Below are 23,144 nucleotides of genomic sequence, written 5' to 3' on the forward strand. Positions count from 1 at the left end.
AGTATCTCGCCGCCACTTTCAATAAAAATACGGTCGAAAATGTAAGTAGATATGATTTTTTTGGAAAAAAAAAAACGAGCTTAAGTTTAAAACAAATGTTAAAACGAGAGCTTAAGGCAGCGATTTCTCCGAGAAGACGCTACAATCTTGCAGAATCGGACACTCGTGTGTGTGTGTGTGTGTGTGTAGTTCGCTCGGCTCAGCTCAGCTCATAATCTTTGTCATCCCAGTTGTTGAAAGTGGAATGAAAGGGGTGGGGGGGGGTGTAGGGATGCGAGAGGAAGGGAGGGGTTACAGGTCATCGTCCCCGATTCCCTCAAAAGCATAGTTGCCGTGGAAATCGTTGCCGCTGATGTCGTTTGCCGAGTTGGACGCGCTGATCCCGCGCAGGGACACCGAGCTCAGCTTGGTCTAAATAGAAAAATCAATGCCGTAATTAATACTGGAATGACATTAATACTGTGGAGAATATTCCAGGTCATTTTCCAGGTGTGTTTGTCTTTTTCAAAGCAAAGAAAGTCAGCGAAATACTCACTGATAGTTTGACGATTTGTTCACGGTTCTGGTCGGGGGACTCCTGCAGCAAAAAATACAGAATAAAATGAACCTGAATGCACCTAAAAAAGGAAGAAAAAATGAGGGCATGCTGTTCCATTTCTCACCAGCAGAGGGGGAGATTTCACAGCTTGCTGACTGTCAGTTCGGTGGATGGAGCCATTGTGTCGTTTCCTCAGCATCTATGAAGACACAAAGACATAATGAAGACATTTAACTCCCGATATTTATTTCTTCATTCTTTTTCCTACTAATCTCATCTCTACAATCAACAAAATAAAAAATATAGTTTTACAATCTGTTTATAGGCAGGTAGGTGTGTTATAGTTGAGTATGTAAACATCCTATTCTAACATAAACTGAATTTAGCGATTGTAAAGGGAAACAAAACACATCAAATTCTGTTTTTATGATGTTTTCAAAATTAAATTGGGTATCTATCAAACAATAATTTCTCTTAACACAAACCTTTTTGATGCTGCCACCCGACTTCTTCACCATTAATTCATCCACCATTGACTGAAGGCAGATACTCATCATAATTGCCTGAAATCACACAGTTGGAAGATTGTGCTGAATAAGATTGTACATTGATTTCCTCGCTGTGAAAAAGGGGGCAGGGTCAAAATGTCTCTGTTTCTGATTAAAAAAAAAGACAATCATTGTTCAAGTTAATGCTCGACCTCTTTCGTACCTGTTGACTGGTGATGGTGACCCACTGAAGGCGGTCTTTGCTCATCAGATACTCAAACGCCAGCTCCAGCTTGACCTCGCATTTAGTCGAGCTGCAGGAATTGGTTGTACCATTGGCTATCGGGACTTGCTACAGCAAAACAAAAAAATATATACTATTAACATTATAACAATCATATTTACTTATAAAGCACTTATTCAATGATGTACCCAGTGCTTAAAGCTGCAGAGCATAATTTTTGGTGATATTTATTTTTCTTGTCGACGCTCTGTGAAGCAATACTATCAGACCTGACTGAAGGAGTCAGTTTTGAGCAGCAGAATTCATTTCCAAAATTTTCAGTCATAGTCCAACCGGTTTCCCACTGTCTCGCTTCACTAACAAAGTTATTAATTACTTCCTGTGTGCAGCGTGGCTTAGTCACTGGATGACAGAAGATCTAAACACTGCTACCCTGACAAATACAGACAGGCAGTCGTGTGGAGCTGACAGACTCAATCAGCACTCATTTGAAAATGGTTTGAATGTAACGGACATTTGTTTATGTTTAAAAAGCTATGAACTACAGTTGGAACAGTACAAAAACAGTCCTACGTCCTAGACAGAATAAGAAACAGATTAAAATGAAAAAAACAACATCATTTAATAAAACAAACAAATTATAATCAAGCAGAGAAGTAACATTAAAGCCAACTGATACAATCTGAGAAAGTTAGAAAAGGAGCTTTAAATGAAAACACTGAATGATTCAGCCTTATTTCCTCAGGCAGATCGTTCCAGAATCTCGGGCCCCTGATAACAAACATTATCACCGTTATCATCCTCTAAAATGCACAATACAGCACTGGTGCTGGAGCTGATACAATCAGCCAACTGTGGTTTAGTTTCGATTTCATCATGGACTTCATCTCCTTCATGCATCAAGGTTTATTTGCCTCCTTCAGTTTAAAAGGAACAACAAACCCCATCCGCAAGCTTACTTACTCTACTACATGAGAGTAGGGTGGTGGAAGCTTGTAAGCAGCTAAATAAATTACAGTTCCTAACCTACTTTTCTTTCTCGAGCTGCTGCATCACAAATGACAACCAGCCAAAAACCCAGAGCGTGCACATGCTGAAAGATTAACACGGCGGCAGAGGAAGAGAAATGTGCTAATACAGAATTTCAAAATGCCTTCACACATCTGTGAGGTTCAGTGACATGAACATTTCCCCGGAGACGAGCCTTTCTTCATTCCTCATTTATGAGGCCTTGTGCTTTTCACTGAAACCCTTTCCTCTGGGCGGGAATGGCGGCGTACTTTCCATGTAGCCACCAGATGGAAGATAAAAATCATAGGTCTGTTATATATGGACTGTATATACAAAAACAAACACACGGTTTATTTGTGTTCTTCCGGACATTTGAGATCGGCCTGTGACAAGGGTTGCAGTGCTACACCAAATGAGATATTTTTAAAAATATATCTGTGTGAGAGGAAGAGGCTGATTAAAATCACTTTGACCTCTGGGTACGGGCTGAGGAATTAATCACTCTGCTGGACACAGTGTGGACGCAGATGAGACAACGTGCATTTTAATTTTAGATGCACTGTTATGATATCCGCGCAAACCTTCTTTTATAGAACCACACAGAGAAAATAAGAGCTTTTTATCTGCCCTGTTATGCAGGTTCTATGAATGTTCTTATTTAAAATGGCGCACGTGTAGAACTCCTGCTTATGAACTTTTCTGAACTATTCACAGAAGTGAAACTACATTGTTCCAGCATAATTACCGACCAGAAACTGACAAATACACAATTGAACCTTGAGCTTTATTTGATCCCCCCGACACCTAAATGCCTTGTGATGCCGTATCATCAGTCTGTAATTCAGACGTATGTTAAGACAAGCTGAAATGACCCGAATGACACACTATTACTTCATTCTTTACAAGAACTACTCTGTACTGAATTCAACTATTATACATCTGCTCTTGATCTGTCTGCAACTCAACCCCTCACCCCTTTCTCTTTCCCTTCCTCTCCTCTCTCTCCCCCATTTACTCCTTTCAACCCAACCAACCGAGGCAGACGGCTGCACATCTTGTCATCCGAGTCTGCTTATGTCAGAGATTTCTTCCTGTTAAGAGCAGTTTGTTTTTCTCTCTCTCCACTGACACCAAGTGCGTGCTCACTGTGTAACCTGTCGGCTCTCCTCTCTCTGAATACAGATACATTTTTGATTTGATTCGATCATCAGGGTTATAAAGATTTTTGTAACTAATACAAAGGCTCAGCTGACTCAGCAACGTGCATGAATCACTATGAGCTGAATCTGAAGCTGTGTCATCGCGTCATCTGCTGTGATCCTGAAAGTATCTCAGTTACTCAGTCATTGATTAATATTGTAATTATGAAAACACACACAAACACCAGCACAAACAATAACCTTCTCTTGACAATCAACACTTTGTTCTACAAAACTGCACCTCTGCTCCTTCCCCGAAGATCCTTGATGCTATATTTTCAAAAACTAATGCTTATAAATACTATAACACAGCCAATGTCACTATATGGATGTATACAGAGTAGTATAGTACTGCTTGGATGCTGCCTCCACTGCATACCATCACATTCACTCCTTTGCCACAAGACAATTATCAGTTCACATAGCAGAAGCTTTTGGATCAATAAAGCACTATCCTTGTGTGGGCTGCGTGTTTGGGTAATTGGACTGATGAAAATAGATGGTGTGGAGATCAGCACTTTCAGCGGGCAGGAGGAGTAAAAACTGATGCCTGGCGTGTCTAGAGACATTTGTTTGTGGTGCAGTGGTGACAAAATGTTTGTACACACGAGGATTTGAAGGCACATGAATCAGTGTCATTTGAGACGGCCTCTGGCCAAATCTGGTGCATCGCTACTCCTGCCAAGTCGCAGTCTCACAATAATGTGGAGTGAATCCAATTTTATTATTGCAGAGCTTCACAGATACACACACACACACACACACACACACACACTTTGCTGAAGGTGAACGCACTCACCCTTGTGCTAACTCGCACACAATTCCACTCACCGAAGACGTGACTCGCCAACACCTCATTCGCGTGACCTTGAAGCTTCCTTCCTTCATCTGCTCGTTGGGAAGCTTGACGTGGAAGTTGAGCTCGTTGTTGCCGGCACTGACGATGACCTGGCAGCCTTTTTCCGGGAAGTCGGTGATACATGGGTCAAACTTGATATAGCCATAATATTTCAGTGTCTGACCTAGATGGATGAACTGGAAAGAAAAGCATAACAAACAATTCAGATGACTAATATTTGATATATACACACACATATATATATATAACAAATCTCCAGAGAATTAAGTTTGAAATTTCCACTAGAAAATGCACTCGAGGCAGTTATCACTACAGTCTGCAGATTTATTCTTGGACAAAGACATTCCTGAGTAGCTGAAATCCAGTTAGCTGCTGTGGAGGAAAAATAACTGAGCAGATGTCCTTGTTTACCTCTTTTTTCGAGCCTTTCTCCTGCAGTGATTTGAGTTGCCTGTGCTGGTCTTTGTTGACGAGTATCCAGCCTCGCTCAATGTCAGATACTGTCTGGAAAAACAAAAACACAAAACAGAAGTTCATCTCTCTGCACAGACAGGCAAAATAAAGCAGGTTTGTGTTTCCTTTGGTACATGTGGGAGTAATCACACCCAAGGCCTTTTGTGTAAACAGTGCCGGTCAGCAAATAATTACACAGAAACACGCTCAAATACACATGTTAAACACTATTTATTTTTCTTTGGTTTTCATTTTTTCCAGAGGCAGCAGCTTCATATTTTTATTTGATACAACTCACAACCTTGGCAGCAAAGGAAATAAAGGATCACACTGGTACAGAATTTGAGGTTTTAAAACGTTAAAGTTAAAAACAATTTATGTGGCGACTTCAATAAAATTACAAATCCAATGTAAATTATTCTGTTATTATTCTGAAATCCTACCTGGGCATATAGCAAATTCAGTCCAACTCTGTTGTCCATCACATCACCATCATAGGCCATGTCCCAATAGCTGCAGAAGGAAATTACATCAACTGTCAGATTCTACAAATCCACAATCAAGCAAAAAGTAGAATTTAAAAAAAAAAAAGAGTAGCATAATTAATATCGACAGTGTTAATTTGGTTGATTTGAAGAGATTTAGTAACACAACATAAAAAATGCTTTCATATTTTGTCTATTTGCCAACAAGGTAACCATCTCTTAAGTGTCAATATGTCAGTTTTCAGAATTGAAATAATATATTTTTCAGATCATTTTAAATAGTTTATTAGTTAACCCTTAAGGAACATTTAATTATCTACATTCTCAAATTTGACACACTTCTATACCAGTACACAAGAGCACATTTCCCCCCTTTTTTCCTTACTCTGTTTGTATAGATAGAACTATTGCAGCTTATATCAACTGTATCAAGCTACAGGTAATTTCACAAAAAACAAAACAGAAACCCCTTCTCATTTCAACCTCAGCAGCTCCTAAAACTATGTGCTGCACCACATTCTCTCACTCGGAGCTCATGTTCCTCTCACTCACTTGAAATGTGGCACCAATTGAATCAGTACTCAGCTGTATCAATGAAATTCAGACAGTACTAATCAAGAGTTTGGTACCTAACCCTAGTGACAGCGGCCCCAAGGTTGTAAACATACAATCAACATCGACTTGATTACGTCAGACATAAAGCTTAACAGGTTCTTTGTTAAAGCTACAACATGTGAGCTAACAGGGCAACTCCTTGTACATAGACTAAAGCACAGTACGGGTGAGAAGAGTGTAATGTTTAAAAAAACAACAACAATGAATTCCAATCCAACAGTTTAAGGAGAGGGAACTGAATTGGGACCACATGTGAAAATAAGAAAGATCCCATTTGGGCCATATTATGTGTAATTAAAGATACTTTACTTCAGAGTGGATGTAGATGTGATGGTTTCACTGGTTTCATAACACAAGTTGGGATTATTACCATCTGAGTTGGCACGGCGCTGAATTTTCAATCCACTTTCAAGTTACAGCAAAATTCCCAAAGCATTTGTGTATTTTCAACACTTAAAAAAAAGTACGATGTGAATGTCTCTCACCTCACCCTTCCGTTCTAAGCATATAAGAGAACCTTCAGTTACCATTAAAACACTAAAGGGGTTTAGTCTGACCATTAAAAACATGATCTCGATCCTGATCTAAGTATCAAGGGCTCATTCTGTGAGCATTTAGGTGACTGTGCACTGAAAGAATGGGTGAAATTTAACATGTAAAAGCATGACACAGTGGTGTTGGAGGATGTCGTATTAGTCATGTGAAGTGTGAAAGGAGGGGAAGAAGGGAATAAAATTGGTGAACAGAAAGAAAGCCCCCACTACAGATTTATAGGCTGTTTAAATTACCTTCACTCATATACATGCTCACATAACATAACATAAACATGCTCTGTTGCTGAACTACAAAAAATTCTAATATCTTTCATATTCCCATTTTTATTGAAAGAACGCTTTGGAGATATCTTTAGCACATGATGTCAATTAAATTAAATGTTTTCACTGGAGTGGAAGGAGACATCATTTCCCCTTCAACATGCACTTTCAGTCCCCCCCCCCGCCCGCCCGCCAGGACTTCATACACTGGGGGTCTGTTTTCACTCCACCTCCACTTGTTAGTTCTACATTCATTCCTCCCTCACTGCTCTGTAATGCACGGTGAAACTAGGTCAGGAGGACTAAGACTTTTCCTTGAGGCAAAAAGAAAGTAAACATCCTGTGTACGTCAATGCGCAGGGGGCAGGGTGATGAAAGAGCAGACACATGAGGAAAAGTGGAGGAAAAAAAAAGTTATGTTGAAGAAGGAAACTGTTACTGACTTCATACTGGAACGAGGAAGTTGCATCAGTATTTCTCCCATGTACAGAATTTGTCTGGCTCGCCAAAGCAAACAGATTTGCCACCATCCTAAGGTTTTGTGTGACCTGAAGCTCTTAATGACAGAGGCTCATTACCCTGCATAAGCAAACTCTAATCCCCATTCCTTTCCAAAATAAGCAAAGCTTCAGGCTTCATATCTCACATTAAACTGTTTTCAGAAAAGAAAAAAATAACAAATAAATCAGATCCAGAGTGTTTTAGTAAATCCAAAAGGTTAAGTTTGAGGATGTGCTATTGGCAACTGCTAAATACTTTTGTGTCAAAGGGTATTTTGTGTGATGTAGTTTGGTTTGTTAAAATCAAATCTTTTAGCTTTAACAGTTCCTCCTTTATTTCCACCTGCAATATTCTGACTCACTTGAAAATGACTCAATTAGCAGCAGGGCTGAACAACATGGCCCAAAATATCTCACTTATTCCTACAAATGTAACTACCTGCACAGTAGGCTCACTGGATAATTTAGCTGTCAAGTATTTGCGGAGCAAATGGAAGCAGGCGATTGATTCACAATGTCACCTCAGACATGTCCTTGTCTAATCCCCAACAGTCATATACACCATCTGTCTGGTCACGATAACTACCCCACTTGACAAAATAATGGTAAAACAAATGACTCTGGGCTTTTTTTCCGTGATTAGCTGCCACTTTGTGGGAGATGGAGACACTGGATAAGAAGCCTAGAGTTAGGTGGAGCATGGTTCTGACAGATAAGAACAAGGCGGGTATAAAACTGTTAAAACACAAAAAAAAGACAATGGGAATATACCTAGTATAAGAAACATAGTTAATGTATGTACCATAGGTACTCCATACAAAAAACAATATCCGACTAGCCTCTTTAACAGGAGTAGATAAATAACAAGTGATTACACTAGAAAATGAATCAGAGTTATAATTACAGCCAATGTGGAGGAGAGCACTTATGGAAGTATGTGGTGAAATGAAGAAGTCATTATGTGAGCAGGTACCTTTTCCGTAGGAGTATGTGAAATTCAGAGTTCCGCAAGCTGGTGATGGATACGTAAGGCAGCTCAAACTCCTGCAGCTTCCGCACAACTGCGTGTGTGAGAGAGAGACAGACACAGGAAAACAAAGAAAGAAAGAGAGTGAGAGGAAGAAATCAGTGAATTCCCAACAACAATTTGGATACTGATGCCAATGACAAACAATCAGGGATGGGGGAAACCGATCTGGACAGGTTTCAGATAAAAAAAAACAAAAAAAACAACCACATTTGTGTGTGGGTGTGTGCACGTCTGTGCATGTTCATAATCTACAGCTGTTTCACTGCAGCACATTCCCTCGTGAAGACTGAAGAAATCTCAGGTGCTGCAGGGTTTCCAGAACAAGCGCACAACGCTATTAATCCAGTGACTAAGGAGCGCTTTGGTCTGCAGACGTACACTCACTTTGTGTGACGAGACACTATTTACGAGAAGCAGAGACACCGCTGTTACTCTGATGTTGGAAATCACAGTCAAACAAAAAGCAGACAAACGGAATGCTTAAAAAATGTACAAAGCTTAACTGTCAGTGCTACAGTGAATGCACATGAAAAGACTATGGCTGCCATTTCAAACCACTTGCTGTTTTTTTTTCTTTGCATATTTTACAGCACATATTGATTTACATGCAGACTTCTGGGAAACTTCCTGACAGTCGATGAAGTATTTGAGTTCTTCAAGCCGTCCTGTTATGTCAATACTCCCACCACGAGTTTTGTTTGATACACGGCCTGCTGCACTGCATTTATTCCAGTAGTCGAGTCATATTTAAAACACAGCCCTTCTCTTTTATACCATTCCGACTGTCCAACTTAAAACTATTCCAAGAATATACAACATGCCTGCAATACTTGCAGATTTTTCCAATTTCACCTGGCACCATTTTCAGCCAAGTGGGAGGGAGGAAAAGGAATTTGGCAGGTGGAAGACGAGTGTCTTTGAGACTGAAGGGAATATGAACGGGCTGTGAGCAAATGGAAAAAAAATGGGACTGGAAAAAAGAAACATCTTGATGTGGAAAGCTGCTGCTGCTGCTGCCTGTATCAGTGTGGCAGCTCACTGCCAACACATGCAGATGCGGACAAACAAACGATGTTTGCACTGAAGAGTCGAGAGATTTTGTCTATGCACACAATCAAGGTAGGAAAATAAATAATGAGAATGCATTTTTTTAAGTATTTCCAAGGAAAACACATGCACAAATAGTTGCAGTATTGTAATAAGAAGAAGTGTTATGTTATCTCTGTAGTAATTATAAAATATAGCTGAGGGATAACAATGGAGTAGATGTGAGATATACAGCGTATCATAATCTTCATTACAAGCTTTCACCTGGATATCACAATCAAAATAACTATTATATTTTAATGTTATTACCACACGGTTATCATTGTTATTACCCAGTTAATTTGACGCCATTACAGAATTATTACCAGGTTATTACTGTACTGTAATGTACAGAGTTACCACCAGTTAAAACTTCACACGTATACATCTCGTAAAATAAAAAAGACTGGTGATAAAACTCACATGTTAAACCTCCATCCACACCCTCACGAATGAGGAACAGACTGAAATAACCCACAAGGTCATCTGGAAGGTCAAGCTTTGTTGCAACAGCCTGCAGAAAAGTTCAGAGAGAGAGAGAGAGGGAGAGAGAGAGAGAGAGAGAAAGAGAGAGAGAGAATTCATTTTCACAATCATATTTATTTCCATATTTCATTCTTGTGATATATTGGCTGGACCTGCCACAGCATTGTTACGAGCTCTTTGTTACATGAACTGAGCTTCACTTAATATTTGAGGCAACGCTCACCAAACTTTCTGACTCCAACTGATATTAAAAAGTTTTGTTTTTGGCCAGCCAATATGCCCAGAGCACACCTCACTCTGTGTTTATATAATTTGATTAATATAATATATTTGGCATGAGAAACTGAATACACAAAGCAATAATGACAGTTTGGTCTGATGAAACCTAAAATGTCTGCCTTTGGCTTTTCATCACCATTACACTCTAACAAGAAGGCGATGATACACATGTGTATGTCGTTGTTTTTTCCCCTTTTTTTATCAAAGACAAAACCAAAGTCTTTAAGTTCTTCATTGGCCCTCAATAAAATTACTTAAAAGAACTCTAAACCCAAAGTCCAGGACTTGAAAGGCACAGTTGGCCTCTCTTCACTAACCTGTGCTGACATTTTCACAAGCACTCTTCTTCAACTATCTTGGTTTAAAGCCAAGAAAATGGTTATGAAACATCAGCATGTTTAAAGTGAAGTTGTATGGTTTGCATTTATATGGCTGCTGGCGATCAAGGGTCACGTTGGGAAGAATAAAGAGACAGAAATACATAATATAAACATATTGGTGGGTTTTTTTACTGGCTTATCTCACTGTAAATACTAACTTTGTCCTGGTTGCCTTGACCAAGGTTCATCCTGTTGTAGAGTGTATCGTTTTGTTTTGCTTTCTTTTCATCTCAGTTCATTTTATCTGTAGATTATCATTATATTGATATTTTTATATATAATAAGAAGAGTTTGAAGTTACTGACTATAAAATCTTTAGGGAACACTAGTGAAGAGAGAATGTGACCTAATATGTATCGTCTACTGAGCTTAGAGAAGAGGAAATTCAAGGTGTCTGTGTAATCTACCTTTTTGACATCTTTGAGATGTCTAACAAAGTAGATTATTAACTATATTTGATTAAACGTCATACTTTGCATCATTCAGCAGCACCTTAAACCCTTGTTTTTTTCTCTCTACAAAATACATTTTAAAAGTAGGTAAGGTAGGTAGTAAGGTAGTTAGAGACTAGAGAGTCAAAGCGGCACATTATTGTGTTCTTTCACAGACAACATTCCAACACTCACATCAAGGACATCCTCCGTCTGATCTGAGGTCAGAATGTTGACAGTAACCTTCTGACCGTTAGAGAGGCAGATGTCGAGCGCAACTTCTTCTGTGGGAATCTGCTGCGTCTCCTGTGGATAAGAAACAAAATATAAAACACTTTCTGCGTCAGAGTGATTGGTAAGCTACACGCTCTCATTCATATCAGTCCAAACGCAAAGTCCAAAATCCAAACGCATCACAAGGGCAAGAAAAAACATGGCATTGTCATAACAAAGGTGAAATTCCCTCAGCACACTTTTCTGTGTAAGAGCAAATACGTTGAAATGCAATTCGTATTTGCACTTTGATCGACTTTTGCCACTACAAAGGAAAATATGAGGAGGCTGCAGTGGCTTGGCTGTGGTCCCGATAATCACACATTCAAGTGCAAAACATGACATACGGCCTTTTGAGAAGGTCAATTCTATTTTAACAACAAAAGTTCAGATGGAGGAGACACAAAAACAAAATACCAACAAGACAGATACTGAGGGACAAAATATAACACAAAAAAAGACTTCAGGGTGGAAACTGTAAAATTCCATCAGAAACTTAGCAGCCATATGATGTTTAATGCCGATATGGGTGGATCTTCTATATACTTATTTCAATGGTCTGGTACTGAACTAGACAGAGAGATTATTAAACTGACAGTATTTTAAACTGTCTGAATATATTTACTCAAACTCAAAATGAAATATTTATCTGAGCATCATTGAACAATAACACAGCCAGCAAATAAGCTGGGAATGGAGGAGGACATTTTACAAACCCCATCTATTTGTTGCAATGCTGTCAACTCAAAGAAAACACAGAGGCTATCTTCCTTATTGCTGCTACGTTTGTGCTTCTGATGCCTTAACTGAACAAAAACCCATAAAATGAATATTTGAAAACCCCTAAATAGTACCTACTAAACTGCTAATATATAAAGGCTTATACTAGATAACCCCAGTCTCTCCTATCCTCAGGCAGTCTCTCACCACCTCGGCTTAATCATCTCTCATCTTCTCTGTTTTCCACAGCAGGAGGTCTCCGAGTACATCCCTGCCACTGAAGGTTTAGATGAAATAACAACACTGGGTGGTAACTCATCTCTTATTCTGCACCTGCTGTCCTCACAGTGCATACTGTAGTGTATGGGACTGAGGGAGGAGGTGGAGGGAGAGAGAGAGAGAGAAATTCACAGCCTAATGAAAAAGGGAGAACGGGGTGTGACGTGGCTACAGACGGATGAATCTGTTCCGTGAAGGATATTGAATTTACAGGCCTCGAGGCAACAAAGGTCACAGCTTGAATGATGAAGAATCAACACAGCTACCTGGCCTGGATGTATGTCATCACTCACTACCAAGTTTTTCTTTCCATCATGCAGCAACTTAACACCTTAAAGTTAGCATATGCCAACCACTGCAGCGACTAATCTAATTTTTAGTACAGCGGAAAGAAGATCTTGCGGGGATGAATCATTAGGAGGCTCATGTAGTCACTCACAGCACAAACACACGACGCATCTATGACGTTGCATGTGGCTAAAGGTTGCTTCCCTCCACGTAATCTTTTCCCAGATTTGTCAATGCCAACAAAAACTCATTCTGACAGGTCAAAAAAACTTTAAAGTGATGCTCAAAGCTGGAACACACGCTTAACCTTACCTCACTCCACCACAATGCCAAAACTAATAACTAGCTTGGCAGATATGACGATGTCAGACTTCTGGTCCAAAGAGCACAGTCAGCCTCATCACTGCTCGTGCTGACCAACAGAAAACCTATGTCTAATGCAGGCAGCGCTCTAGTCCAACTGTTTCATTTAGGTGCACCAGCACAGAATGTAGGTGCACTCACAGTGCCACAATTTTAAGAGTTGCCTTTTTTGTCATTTCCCATATACATTCATACTTGTGTAAATGATTGTAAACGACAATAAGATGTCAGTAAATGTTTGTCTTCATTAGAAGCACACATAGAGTGTATGCATACACAAACACACACACTTCTATTTAAATTATGAAATTACTACACTTTATAATGTACTGTACATAATAAACTATACTCTACTGTAGTGAATATGTTACACACACACACACGCACACACACACACGCACACCACACGCACACACGCACACACGCTCGCTTGTGGCTAGCTTACACACAAGAGTGACGGTGCGTCGCTCGTTTAACAATAAACAGAGGGGAAGAAAATGTTTATGCTGTGCTGTGTATGGGAGAAAGAGAGGGAGCTACCAGGGAGATGAATGAACATAACGATACTTTAAATCTTGTTGGTGAAAAAACCCAGAATTAATTCAGTGTTTCTGGTCACATATGCACTCAAGAGCCCAGGCAGGTAATATTTAAAAAAAAAAAAAAAAAATGACTCACCTGCTGTGCTTTCCTTAAGAAGCTGTTGAACAGCTCACTGGCTCCAAGCAAATGGTCCTGGCGTACTGTAAGAAAAAAAGAAGAAGAACAACAGGAGAGGATTAGCAGAAGCCAAAAAACATTAGTTCAATGTTGAGTGGAAGTAGCAGCAAGTTTTATATGGATATGTTTGGTTTTGATCAGAAAACTTGATAGGATATTGGGTCAACATAAACCTCCTGAGGCGTATTCATTGCCTAACTAAATCTCCCTCTTATGCTATTTGATAGTTTCCTGTGAAATTGGTTTGACCTTTTTGAGACACTTTAGAAGGCAATTTAGCTCGACATGCAAAAAAGAGGTTAGTCTAAGCTGCTTTTCCTTGTCTGGCAGTGGTTCAAAGACTTATGTGAACATAATGAACTCCCCATGTTTAGTAAATAAAAGACAAGTCAAGCTTATCTCTTTTGTTCATGCATTTTGCCTTTCTATTGATACAGTTTGGGCTGCAGAGCAGTGCATTTAATTATCTCCATGATAAGATGACGACAATCTGACTGTGGGTCAGCCTGTTCCACATTGTCATTTAACAAATCTATTCCTTTGACCACATGTGAAGATTCTGAGAGCCATCTGAGAGCAGATTGTGTTTGTAACAGCTCATTTTCCATAACTATGTAAAAAGTTGTGATGTAATCACATGAACTTGTGGCCAAGAACACCCTGTGTGCGTATGCTCCCGGGCTATGAGCAAATACACACTCAAACAACGCCTCCTTGTTCTGCTGTAACTGCCAGTGCCTGAGAGGATTAAAGCAAACCCTCCTCGCTGCTGTCAGTTCCACTCATTCATGTGTATATGCAGACAGCTCAACCTTGATCTGTTTACAAAATCTGGGCAATATGATGAAAATCCAGGATACGAAACTGCAGTTGGCTTTTTGAAAATTACATTAAATTGGAAAGGAAGCTTGAAAAGGGTGGTGTGGCACATTTACATAAGAATATAAAATAAGACAAAAAAGACAACTCACTGGTGCTATAAATACCATAAATAAAATCCATCTTTCTTTATGGCTTTCAAATCTGACCCAGACACATGTTAAAGCTTCCCTGGAGGAAGCATATCATCGCTTGAGGAGCCAAACATAATAAAACTTTTAAAATCCCTAACAGGTTAGAAATCCTGAGTGGGTTTGTTTTTTTTCAGGTGTGTCAGCATAACTCTGTGTGGCGAGGCTTTGGCTCAGTGTCCCAGCAGACTCTGTGCATGGATCATCACTTCTTTAGCAAAACACTTCTATGCTTTTATGAAAAGAACAGTGTATGGCTGGACTCCCTGCAGACACAAAGCCAAGTCATACTTGTGATTGTTGTGGTGAAGCAAAACATTTAAAGCAAACTGCGGCGATGTGTGGACTGCAAAACAAAAAAAACCCTGAACAGAATCTCATTTAAAGCACCGACAAAAACAACCGCAGTGTGGCAAGAATTTAAATTAAGCCGGGAATTAAGTGAAACGCAATACACGGCATGAGAAAGTCTTTTCATTGTGAGTGACTTACCAGCCTGCATGTATTTCTCCAGCTGTTCCCGTCTCTGTTCGACCTCAGCAGGAGTCAGTGTGAAGATCTTCTTTGGGGGGAAAGCAGGCACCACATTGCTGCCATATTCTTTCTTTATCTGTAGACAAAGCAGTTACAGTATTACAGGAAACACAACCTGCATTTTCTCTGCTCAACACTGTGAATATGTAGGGAAAAGTTACGTTGCTCCATTTATTTTTGAACACATGTTCCATGAGATATGAGGTTTACATGGTTAAATCCATTAACTTCAGCACAGAGTGGCACTCTCCTGATTGAGGGAGTGGAGGTTTTGTTTTTTTTCAAAGAGGTACATTCAAGCTTTTTCAGATGAATCACGGGTCTATTTAAAACCCTGTTTCAACGACTAGTTTCCGTGTATAACACACATCTGGAACCCTGACTGTCTAGTCATTCCAAGTTTACTTTGTTTTCCAGCTTTTGACTCATTTCTTCCCATTTTGTATCATCAAAAATCTGGTAGCTTTGAACAGAGGAGGATTTGAACTAAGAGCTCACAAATCTGGAATCACATGTCAAATGTGGTTTCACTCTAACATCTTGCTGCAGGCTAAAGCTGCACATCACGCTCAACATTAGGAATCCATTAACACATTTTTTTCCTCTTTATCATACACCTCGATCCTGCACATATGATGTGATGGAAGCAGGCCACAGTGGGCACTACGGGGTGAGGTGATTTTCACCTCAACAGATTGCCCTCTGGTATTTTCAGTACACCAGCCAGAGGCAGCACTCGTTACACATATAAATTAGCTCACTGAGCACAGGGTACCGTCTTGTAAATCTGAAAGAAAATCAAGACTATGTCATATGGCTTGTCATGAGTCCTTACAGAAGAGAAACCAAGAGAGGCCATTAGCATTCAAATGTGAGTGTGAGCACCACGAGCACCGCAATCACCACAATGTTTTTGGGGTCATGAATATGCCACCGGAATCCCTTTGGAGTTGTTGCTTACAGATTTGAGTGTGTCCTCCCCAAACCCTGTTGCCAGGCAACAGCAACTGTCAGACTGAATAACACAGACTTGAGGATGGAGACAGAGAAGTTTGGCACCTGCTTGCTTACTTACTAATGTGTGAAAACAGGACAGTGGTTATTTATGTATGGATTGGATGAATGAAATTAACACATACCTCAGCAACATAAGCATAACAAGTTGATGCTTAATAAAGAAATTGCCTGATTAACAGCTTTAATAAACCAATGTGGTTCTGTGACCTTTCACTAAGGCAGAAAGGAAAAATGCTGAAGAACAGGCAAGCCAACACTGTCCAGCATTTCTTTTTCAGATTAAGTTACTTTTCCCCAGCAGGTGAAATGAAAGAAAGGCCAAGAACATTCCTTCCATGTTGCCCACTCGCCTCCAAAATGCGGCCCATTTATATGCATGTAGTTTAAACTGGGGAGGGATGACGGCACAAGACCTCAAAGGACCACATCGCCAATTTACAGTGGCAAGTGGTTGGAATATCGACCATGTGGCACAAAGACGAGTGAAAGGTCACCCTAGATGGATGCGATGGTATTTGAGCGATGCTCAGTGTGCCCCAGACTTAGAAAATCACCAGAAATGTATATGCATCATGATTACCTGTTCATGGAGGCCAAGCAGTTGACTGTAGCGTACCCGACAGTGCAGGACCCCATTCACATGGATGTTGTAAGCCTGTGTGAAAAGAAGGGGACAATTTTCAATGCAAGGAGAGCGATAACAGAGCTCTGCCATACTTCAGAGACTGAACTTCAAATGCCTCTATTGATCTGAAACAAACTTGTCGCTGGACCAGCAGAGATTAAAATGTCAAATATAAATACAATCTGACATATACAGAAATGAACGGATAAACATTATATAATAATATTGTTCTCCAACTAAACAAGGGCATGTATGCATCAGTGGCTTTCTGAATTTGGTGCAGAGATAAAACCACCACTGATGAAAAACAGCAAAGCAACAGCTTGAGCACAAGTTTCATTGCTGATTTCTCCTCCTCACTCATTATTCTCTCAAAGCTAAAACTTCCAAACAGAAAAAAACAGAAACTGCTGCAGTTAAAACATCTGCCTCTCGCCTTATACAGAACATAACAATACAGAAACCACAAAAAAACACAATCTGTGAGTCTGCTCGCCATCATGTTTAGATCCAATCACTGACAGTAAATATATACTTCATGTCAGATGCCTCATTAAATGTTGAAAATGTTACTAAACCAAATGAATAACAAAGTTGTGGCCTTAGGGGGGAGGAAAAGTTTAACCAAATAGAGGCTGCATCAAAAAACTCAAAACACCCAATGGACTGTAAAAGAAATGTTTTTCAAAAGGCACTAAAAGCCTGTTTGACTGCCAGTCAATCCTGCCACTACAAATAATAACAATGACTTAGTTTTTCCTCAAAATATTATTAAAAAAAAGTCCAACACAGAAAATATAAATAAATGAATGGTTTACCTCTGCTAAGAGTGTGATTAAAAATTTTCACTAGCTGCAATTCAATAAACAAAGTACATGCTTGCGTACTTTGTTTATTGAATTGATGTTTTTTTTCCAATAACATTTTTCAAACGGATAGACTAGTATGAAACTGAATATTTTCACTAATAAACACCAGTTTCCACCAGGCTACACACAGCCATGGCCATGTAAACGAGGAACAGTGTACTTGAGATTTGCCTTCAGACACAAACTCCTTCCTCCTCTATGTTAATGATTATCTATAGTCAACAAAGGCAGCCATGGTGTCACTATGGTTCACATACCACCAATGACCTACAATAAGAATCAATAGGAAAATAGCAGAAGTGGGAAAATCAAAACTTCTAGAGTGAAAGAGGAAGGGTCAAAAACTTTGGAGAGAGACCAACTAATGAAGTGAGAAATGTGCATGCAAGCAGTATCCAGGCAGGAAGGAAGAATGAGTATGCAGAATGTCTCAACTCTGTGTGATAACGCAAAGAAAACATCTCAATACATACTCTGAATGGCAGATTCTAAAAATGACATGATTATGGTAACTGTATGAAGAACCAAATAGGTTGGTTTTTCATCCAAGAGCCAGCAGCAGTTCAAACATTGCCAATTGTCTTCTTACCAAAACAAACAAAATCAAACATTAAGAGTTTAATTTAAGTTCCAGTGCAAAACCTCTATTGCCCATGGTGGATCACTGACACCAAGGTTTTTTTTTTTTTATTTCTACAGTAAGGCCTTTGCTAAGTTATGTGTTGTTTATCCGTCTGTGACTGTGGCGTTACTTCTCCAGGAACAGGCAGCTGTTTAGGGAGTGCCTGATTACCATTGGCAAAGCAATCATTTTCAATATTGGATGGTCTGTGAGAAGCTAAAAATTAGATTTTGATAACAAACGATTGTGAAGTCCAACTGAACATCCAGGTTTATTTTTAGCGGCAGAATCCACTTCTGAAATTTGTCACAGGCGCCTCTTGGTGATTTCAGCCATAGTGCTACTGTATGTGTAGTACACATGACGCTTTACCCGCCACGTGTACTACTTCCGCTTCGCCTGCTCAGTCGTGATGAAAAATGCCTCACTGTGCGCGGCGCAGGAATGTCGGCACAGACACGAATACAAAAACTGCTATATTGACAAACACAAAGTCTGTGAAGTTCATTAAGCATAATGCTGAACTCATTTGGCAATGGTTTGAATGTAACAGAGATTTGAATATATGTAGTGGTAAAGCGGTCAATATGCAGAAGTTACTCTTTCGATTAATGCTATTTCCAACAAGCCTGAAACCAGGGGTTGTAAGGTCTGAGGAATTGTAAGACGGGGGTAATTGGAACACTTAAAAACATTTTATAAACCAATAATATCTAACTTTATTTAGAGACTAAATTCAATTTGCTCATGTACAAAAAAGTTGATAAAACTATGGTGTTCAAACATGACTTCCCCCACTTTCAAAACTATAAAAGGCAAACAAACGAACAGGTTTTTCAACCAAAGTAAATGAGCGACCGTCACTTTCCATCCCACTTTTACAAAGCCACAAAGACACCACACGGCCCATGTGAACAACACAGGAAGATATGATGAGTCAACTGAACAACAGGAAGCCTGAGCACTCAAAATAAAGATTCATCTGTGCTTGCACGGAATTTGCTCCATATTTAAAAAAAAAACAAACTGCAGCCCTTGTTATTATAAAAAACCCTGTGCAAACTCTGCAAATTCTGTGGCCTAATGGTTCCAAGGTACACAACACATCTCTCAGCATTATAATCAAGCAAAGTCACTTCCCGTGGGCTGGTTACAGGAAGGTCACAATGACAGTCTTAGCACTGCCAGCCGAGAGGTGTTTAGTCTTCTCTTTAAAGTCTTCACTGCAGTTAAGGATAAAAAAAAATGTGCACAGGCAGGAAGTGTTGAGCCCGAGATGGCACCAGAAAAACTCTGTTTAAACACACTCTGACTTCCAAAAGCAAGAGTAGGTGTTTGTGCCGTGCTGATGACTGGAAACTATTCTACACTTCTAAATCCCTGCAAATGTCCAGCACTTCTCCAGGGAATTATTGAAACACAGGTCTTGCATTTTATAGCACATTTGTGCAGCAGTAACACAGTAACATTATTCCAAGATATGTCACCCCTTCTTGGAGCACTATAGAGTCATGATACAATACTCACTGGTACGTGTGTGACACTGAGAACAACCAGTGTGATTTCACATGGAAACCAGATGTTGCAGATGTTATTTCAAAGCAGTGAATGAATGTGAGAGCAACTCTGTTCCATCTATAAAGCATCTGCTACAAACACTTACTAATATTCCACCACTGTTGGTTTTTGTAGTGTTTGTTTCCGACACTTTCGTGACAAGAAATAAACCTAGACCCAAACCACTCCCTAGTAGCAATATAACAGATTCTTCTTTCTTAAAGGCATGTTAAAAAGGACATACATTCACACCAACAATGATGTCAAAATGTCATCAAAGACAAAGTTGACAGTAATTCTTTGGAACAATATTCCCTCAGACACACACGTACAATGTCTCCTGACTGTAGCTGAAACTGCTGTTCATGGTTTATGAGGAAAAACAGTATTTAGCATCCACAAAAGCTTAAATTGATTTATGACTATGATGCTTCACTCTGGCTGTCCTTGACCAACCCCCATGAATCATACTTCTCCCCTCTACAGTGAATGTCTGCCATTGTGCCAAGGCAAAACAAAGGTGTAGCTCCTATCAAACATAACTTGTTTGCAGATTTCAAGTGTTTTACACAGGACCTTTAAAAAAAACATGAGAGATAGTATAGAGAGAAAATGGCATGAAGGATTTGCAATATCATGGAGGTGAACCTGAAATGTGGACTTAAATCTTTAAAACAAAGGCAACGCTGTGTTGTTCAAGCTCAGGCACCAGAGACTCAGCAACACTCAAGTTTCCTCTGATGGCTTTGACAATAATGTAACATAGACACACATTCACAATAATAATCACAGGCAGTACAGTACAGTACAAAGTACAGTACATAATTGCTTTTCATACTATATTATCATCTATATACTATGCATCTATGTTGTACTTATACTTCTTCCTGTTTTCTAGTGTACTAGGGCTATTCTAACACCCAATATTGTTCCCGCTGAGATCAATAAAGGATCTTAACTTTAAATGACATGTACCCAAGTGCCAACTTCAAACACGGTACCATGCCTACAAGGATTAGTGTCGGATAAAGTGTTGAATCATGATGGAGGCAAGTGGTTTCTATTCCACTGAAGTCACCAGTGCCATAACTGAATCACCCTCCCCTGAAAAAAACTAATCACTGGAGGTATACATATATACATACATATACATACACACACACATATGTATATATGTATATATGTATATATATGTATATATGTATATATATATATATATATATATATATATATATATATATACACACATATATATAGTAAAAGTTACATATTGAACAGCAATAAACCTAGATTGTACCTTCCTTTGATTGACTGAGAACAATAAAGGTAGATCATTGTCTTTGCCTTTTATTATATAATTTTCTCCCAATTTGATGCAAGAGATCAGATCAAGAGATGTTTTTGTTTTTTTTCCGAGAAGGAGAAAATATTTTAAGAGAGGCATTAAGATGTTTTGTTTTCCCCCAATAAAGCACATGTCACATTTCAACATATTACATGTTTCGCAAGTATCAAATCATCATATTCAACAGTGTTATTGCAAGGTTTCCCAACATCAGCCAGCCCAAGTAAAATCACTTTTCCTTTATTTCTGCACATTTCAATGTTACTCCGTTTGGTTTGCTCCTCTACCTTCACTGTAACTGTGATTACACACTTGCTCACATTTAACATAAAAGTATATTATGTTGCATTTTGTATTACATTTCGTGTACTCAACGTAGCTGTGGAGTATATCTTATGTATTATTTAATATGGCTTTCTTGTATTTTGGTGTGACGTATTTTAGTCACCATTCTATCATTTCATTTATATTTTTGTTTTTTCCATCTTGTATGCAAGAATATCGCAGTTTTAGACTCTATGGTGGCAATTAAGCTGATTATACAGCTGTTTACGTCCTGACGCCTCACTGTTAATGTAATAAACAGTAAACACAGAGCATCACTGCTGCACTGGCATTAGCCCTGGACCATGACTAACTAAAACCAGCACTTAGCACAGTTCGAGTGAAAGTGGGGAAAACAAAAACACAAATTATCATGCTCACCACATAGTTCGATCCATTTTCCCCAGAGCGCACCTCCGTTTCAGGTATGGAAAAATGCATTTTATGGATTTGATGGGGTTTAATCTCGACACACAAACCGAGAGGCAGACGACAGTTCCTTAGCAGCTTCCGATGGGAAAGAAGAAGAAGAAAAAGAAGAAGACACCACAGTTTCCCCACAGAAAAGTCCACTGCAGTGACTGTCGGCGGTGAGGACACAGCAGCAGGAGGAGGAGGAGGCTCCCACACGGTTCATCCACTGGTTCGTGAGTCCGGGAAAAGCAGAACCAGACTGAAGCGAGACTGTGGACGACTTAATTATCCACACGACAACTCATAAAGCAGCGAGCATTCGCGTAAAACTTCTCCCACGTCAGTGTTAAACTTTTCTCGCTGTTGTCCCCGCAGCAGCCATGTTGCAAGTGTTAAGTAATTACACATCCACTGCTGCCATTAAAATGTCTGTTTTCACCCACTTTTTAAGTGGTCCGTGATAAGTTTAGTAATAACACGCACTGTGACAATTCACGGGTTATTCACTTCACTGGCGCGACCACAGTTCGGGATCAAAGCTGCAGTTGTTGGTTCTTGCAAAAGCCCACACCGTCGCAGTCAGAGCCACTCAAAAAAACAACCTTCCGACACATGAAACGAGCAGCAGTTGCACTTGTTTTTTGTTGTTCTTGTCTTTTTCTTCTCCTACACTGGCTGAAGAAACCCTGACGAAGCCCACGCTGAGAAAAAATGTCACAGAAATCGCAGAAAAGGCAAATCTACGACCAGCATCACGGAATTCTGTGTTCGCTGTGTCTACTGGCCCATCAAGAGGCATTGCAACAATTCTTCTGGGCCAAACCATCTCATCCCCCGCCGGGGGGTGCGTCATTGACTACGGGCACAAAAATAAAAAAATGCTGACATGTTTTATGATATTTACATTAAATAACAATCCATACTGGTGTCATATACACTTATAAAAATTGTCACGAACACGATGCTGATTGAATTTCTATACATAATAAAATACTCTAACTCAGTGTCCCCACTTGTGTTTCGTGCATCCTAAAGTGACAGTGAAAGCGCAGCCAAAAATTAATTAGACAGAAAAAAATGCGTTCATTTTGTCAATAATGTCAGAAATCAAAGGGAACACAACTACTGATGAATTACTTGCGCAAGGTGTATCATAAAAATACGACATTGTACTCTTACACAAATAATTCCGCACTATATTAAATTAATTCAAAAAATATAAAATTCAGTATGTGTTTATCCAGAATTCATTATTTCAACATATTTTACATATTTTTGCATGAAT

The 23,144-nt window shown here is 39.4% G+C and overlaps 1 protein-coding gene across 1 annotated transcript; it reads right to left on the bottom strand.

The window, feature by feature from the left end:
- Nucleotides 1-70: 70 nt before the first annotated feature.
- Nucleotides 71-22,647, bottom strand: snx17 (sorting nexin 17). Its single transcript, XM_044049357.1, has 15 exons — nt 21,827-22,647; nt 16,684-16,758; nt 15,045-15,162; nt 13,501-13,565; nt 11,095-11,205; nt 9,747-9,837; nt 8,181-8,268; nt 5,236-5,305; nt 4,751-4,843; nt 4,312-4,515; nt 1,250-1,378; nt 1,024-1,101; nt 663-737; nt 536-577; nt 71-411 (listed from the first exon to the last, which is right to left on the bottom strand). Exons 1-15 carry the CDS (start codon nt 21,884-21,886, stop codon nt 292-294), a joined length of 1,419 nt encoding a protein of 472 aa, XP_043905292.1. The 5' UTR covers nt 21,887-22,647; the 3' UTR covers nt 71-291.
- Between the last annotated feature and the right edge of the window lie 497 nt (nt 22,648-23,144).

The sequence above is a fragment of the Solea senegalensis genome, linkage group LG17 (genome assembly GCF_019176455.1).
Source record: "Solea senegalensis isolate Sse05_10M linkage group LG17, IFAPA_SoseM_1, whole genome shotgun sequence".
NCBI classification, from domain to species: Eukaryota; Metazoa; Chordata; class Actinopteri; order Pleuronectiformes; family Soleidae; genus Solea; species Solea senegalensis.

What these genes read in the sequence shown, in the direction of transcription:
- snx17 (XM_044049357.1), bottom strand. Translation starts at nt 21,886, where the DNA reads ATGCATTTTTCCATACCTGAAACGGAGGTGCGCTCTGGGGAAAATGGA. An exon ending in TGAATTTGCTATATGCCCAG is followed by an intron (nt 4,844 to 5,235) that starts GTAGGATTTCAG and finishes TTGTTTTTCCAG; the next exon opens with ACAGTATCTGACATTGAGCG. An exon ending in AACAAATCGTCAAACTATCA is followed by an intron (nt 412 to 535) that starts GTGAGTATTTCG and finishes TTTTCTATTTAG; the next exon opens with ACCAAGCTGAGCTCGGTGTC.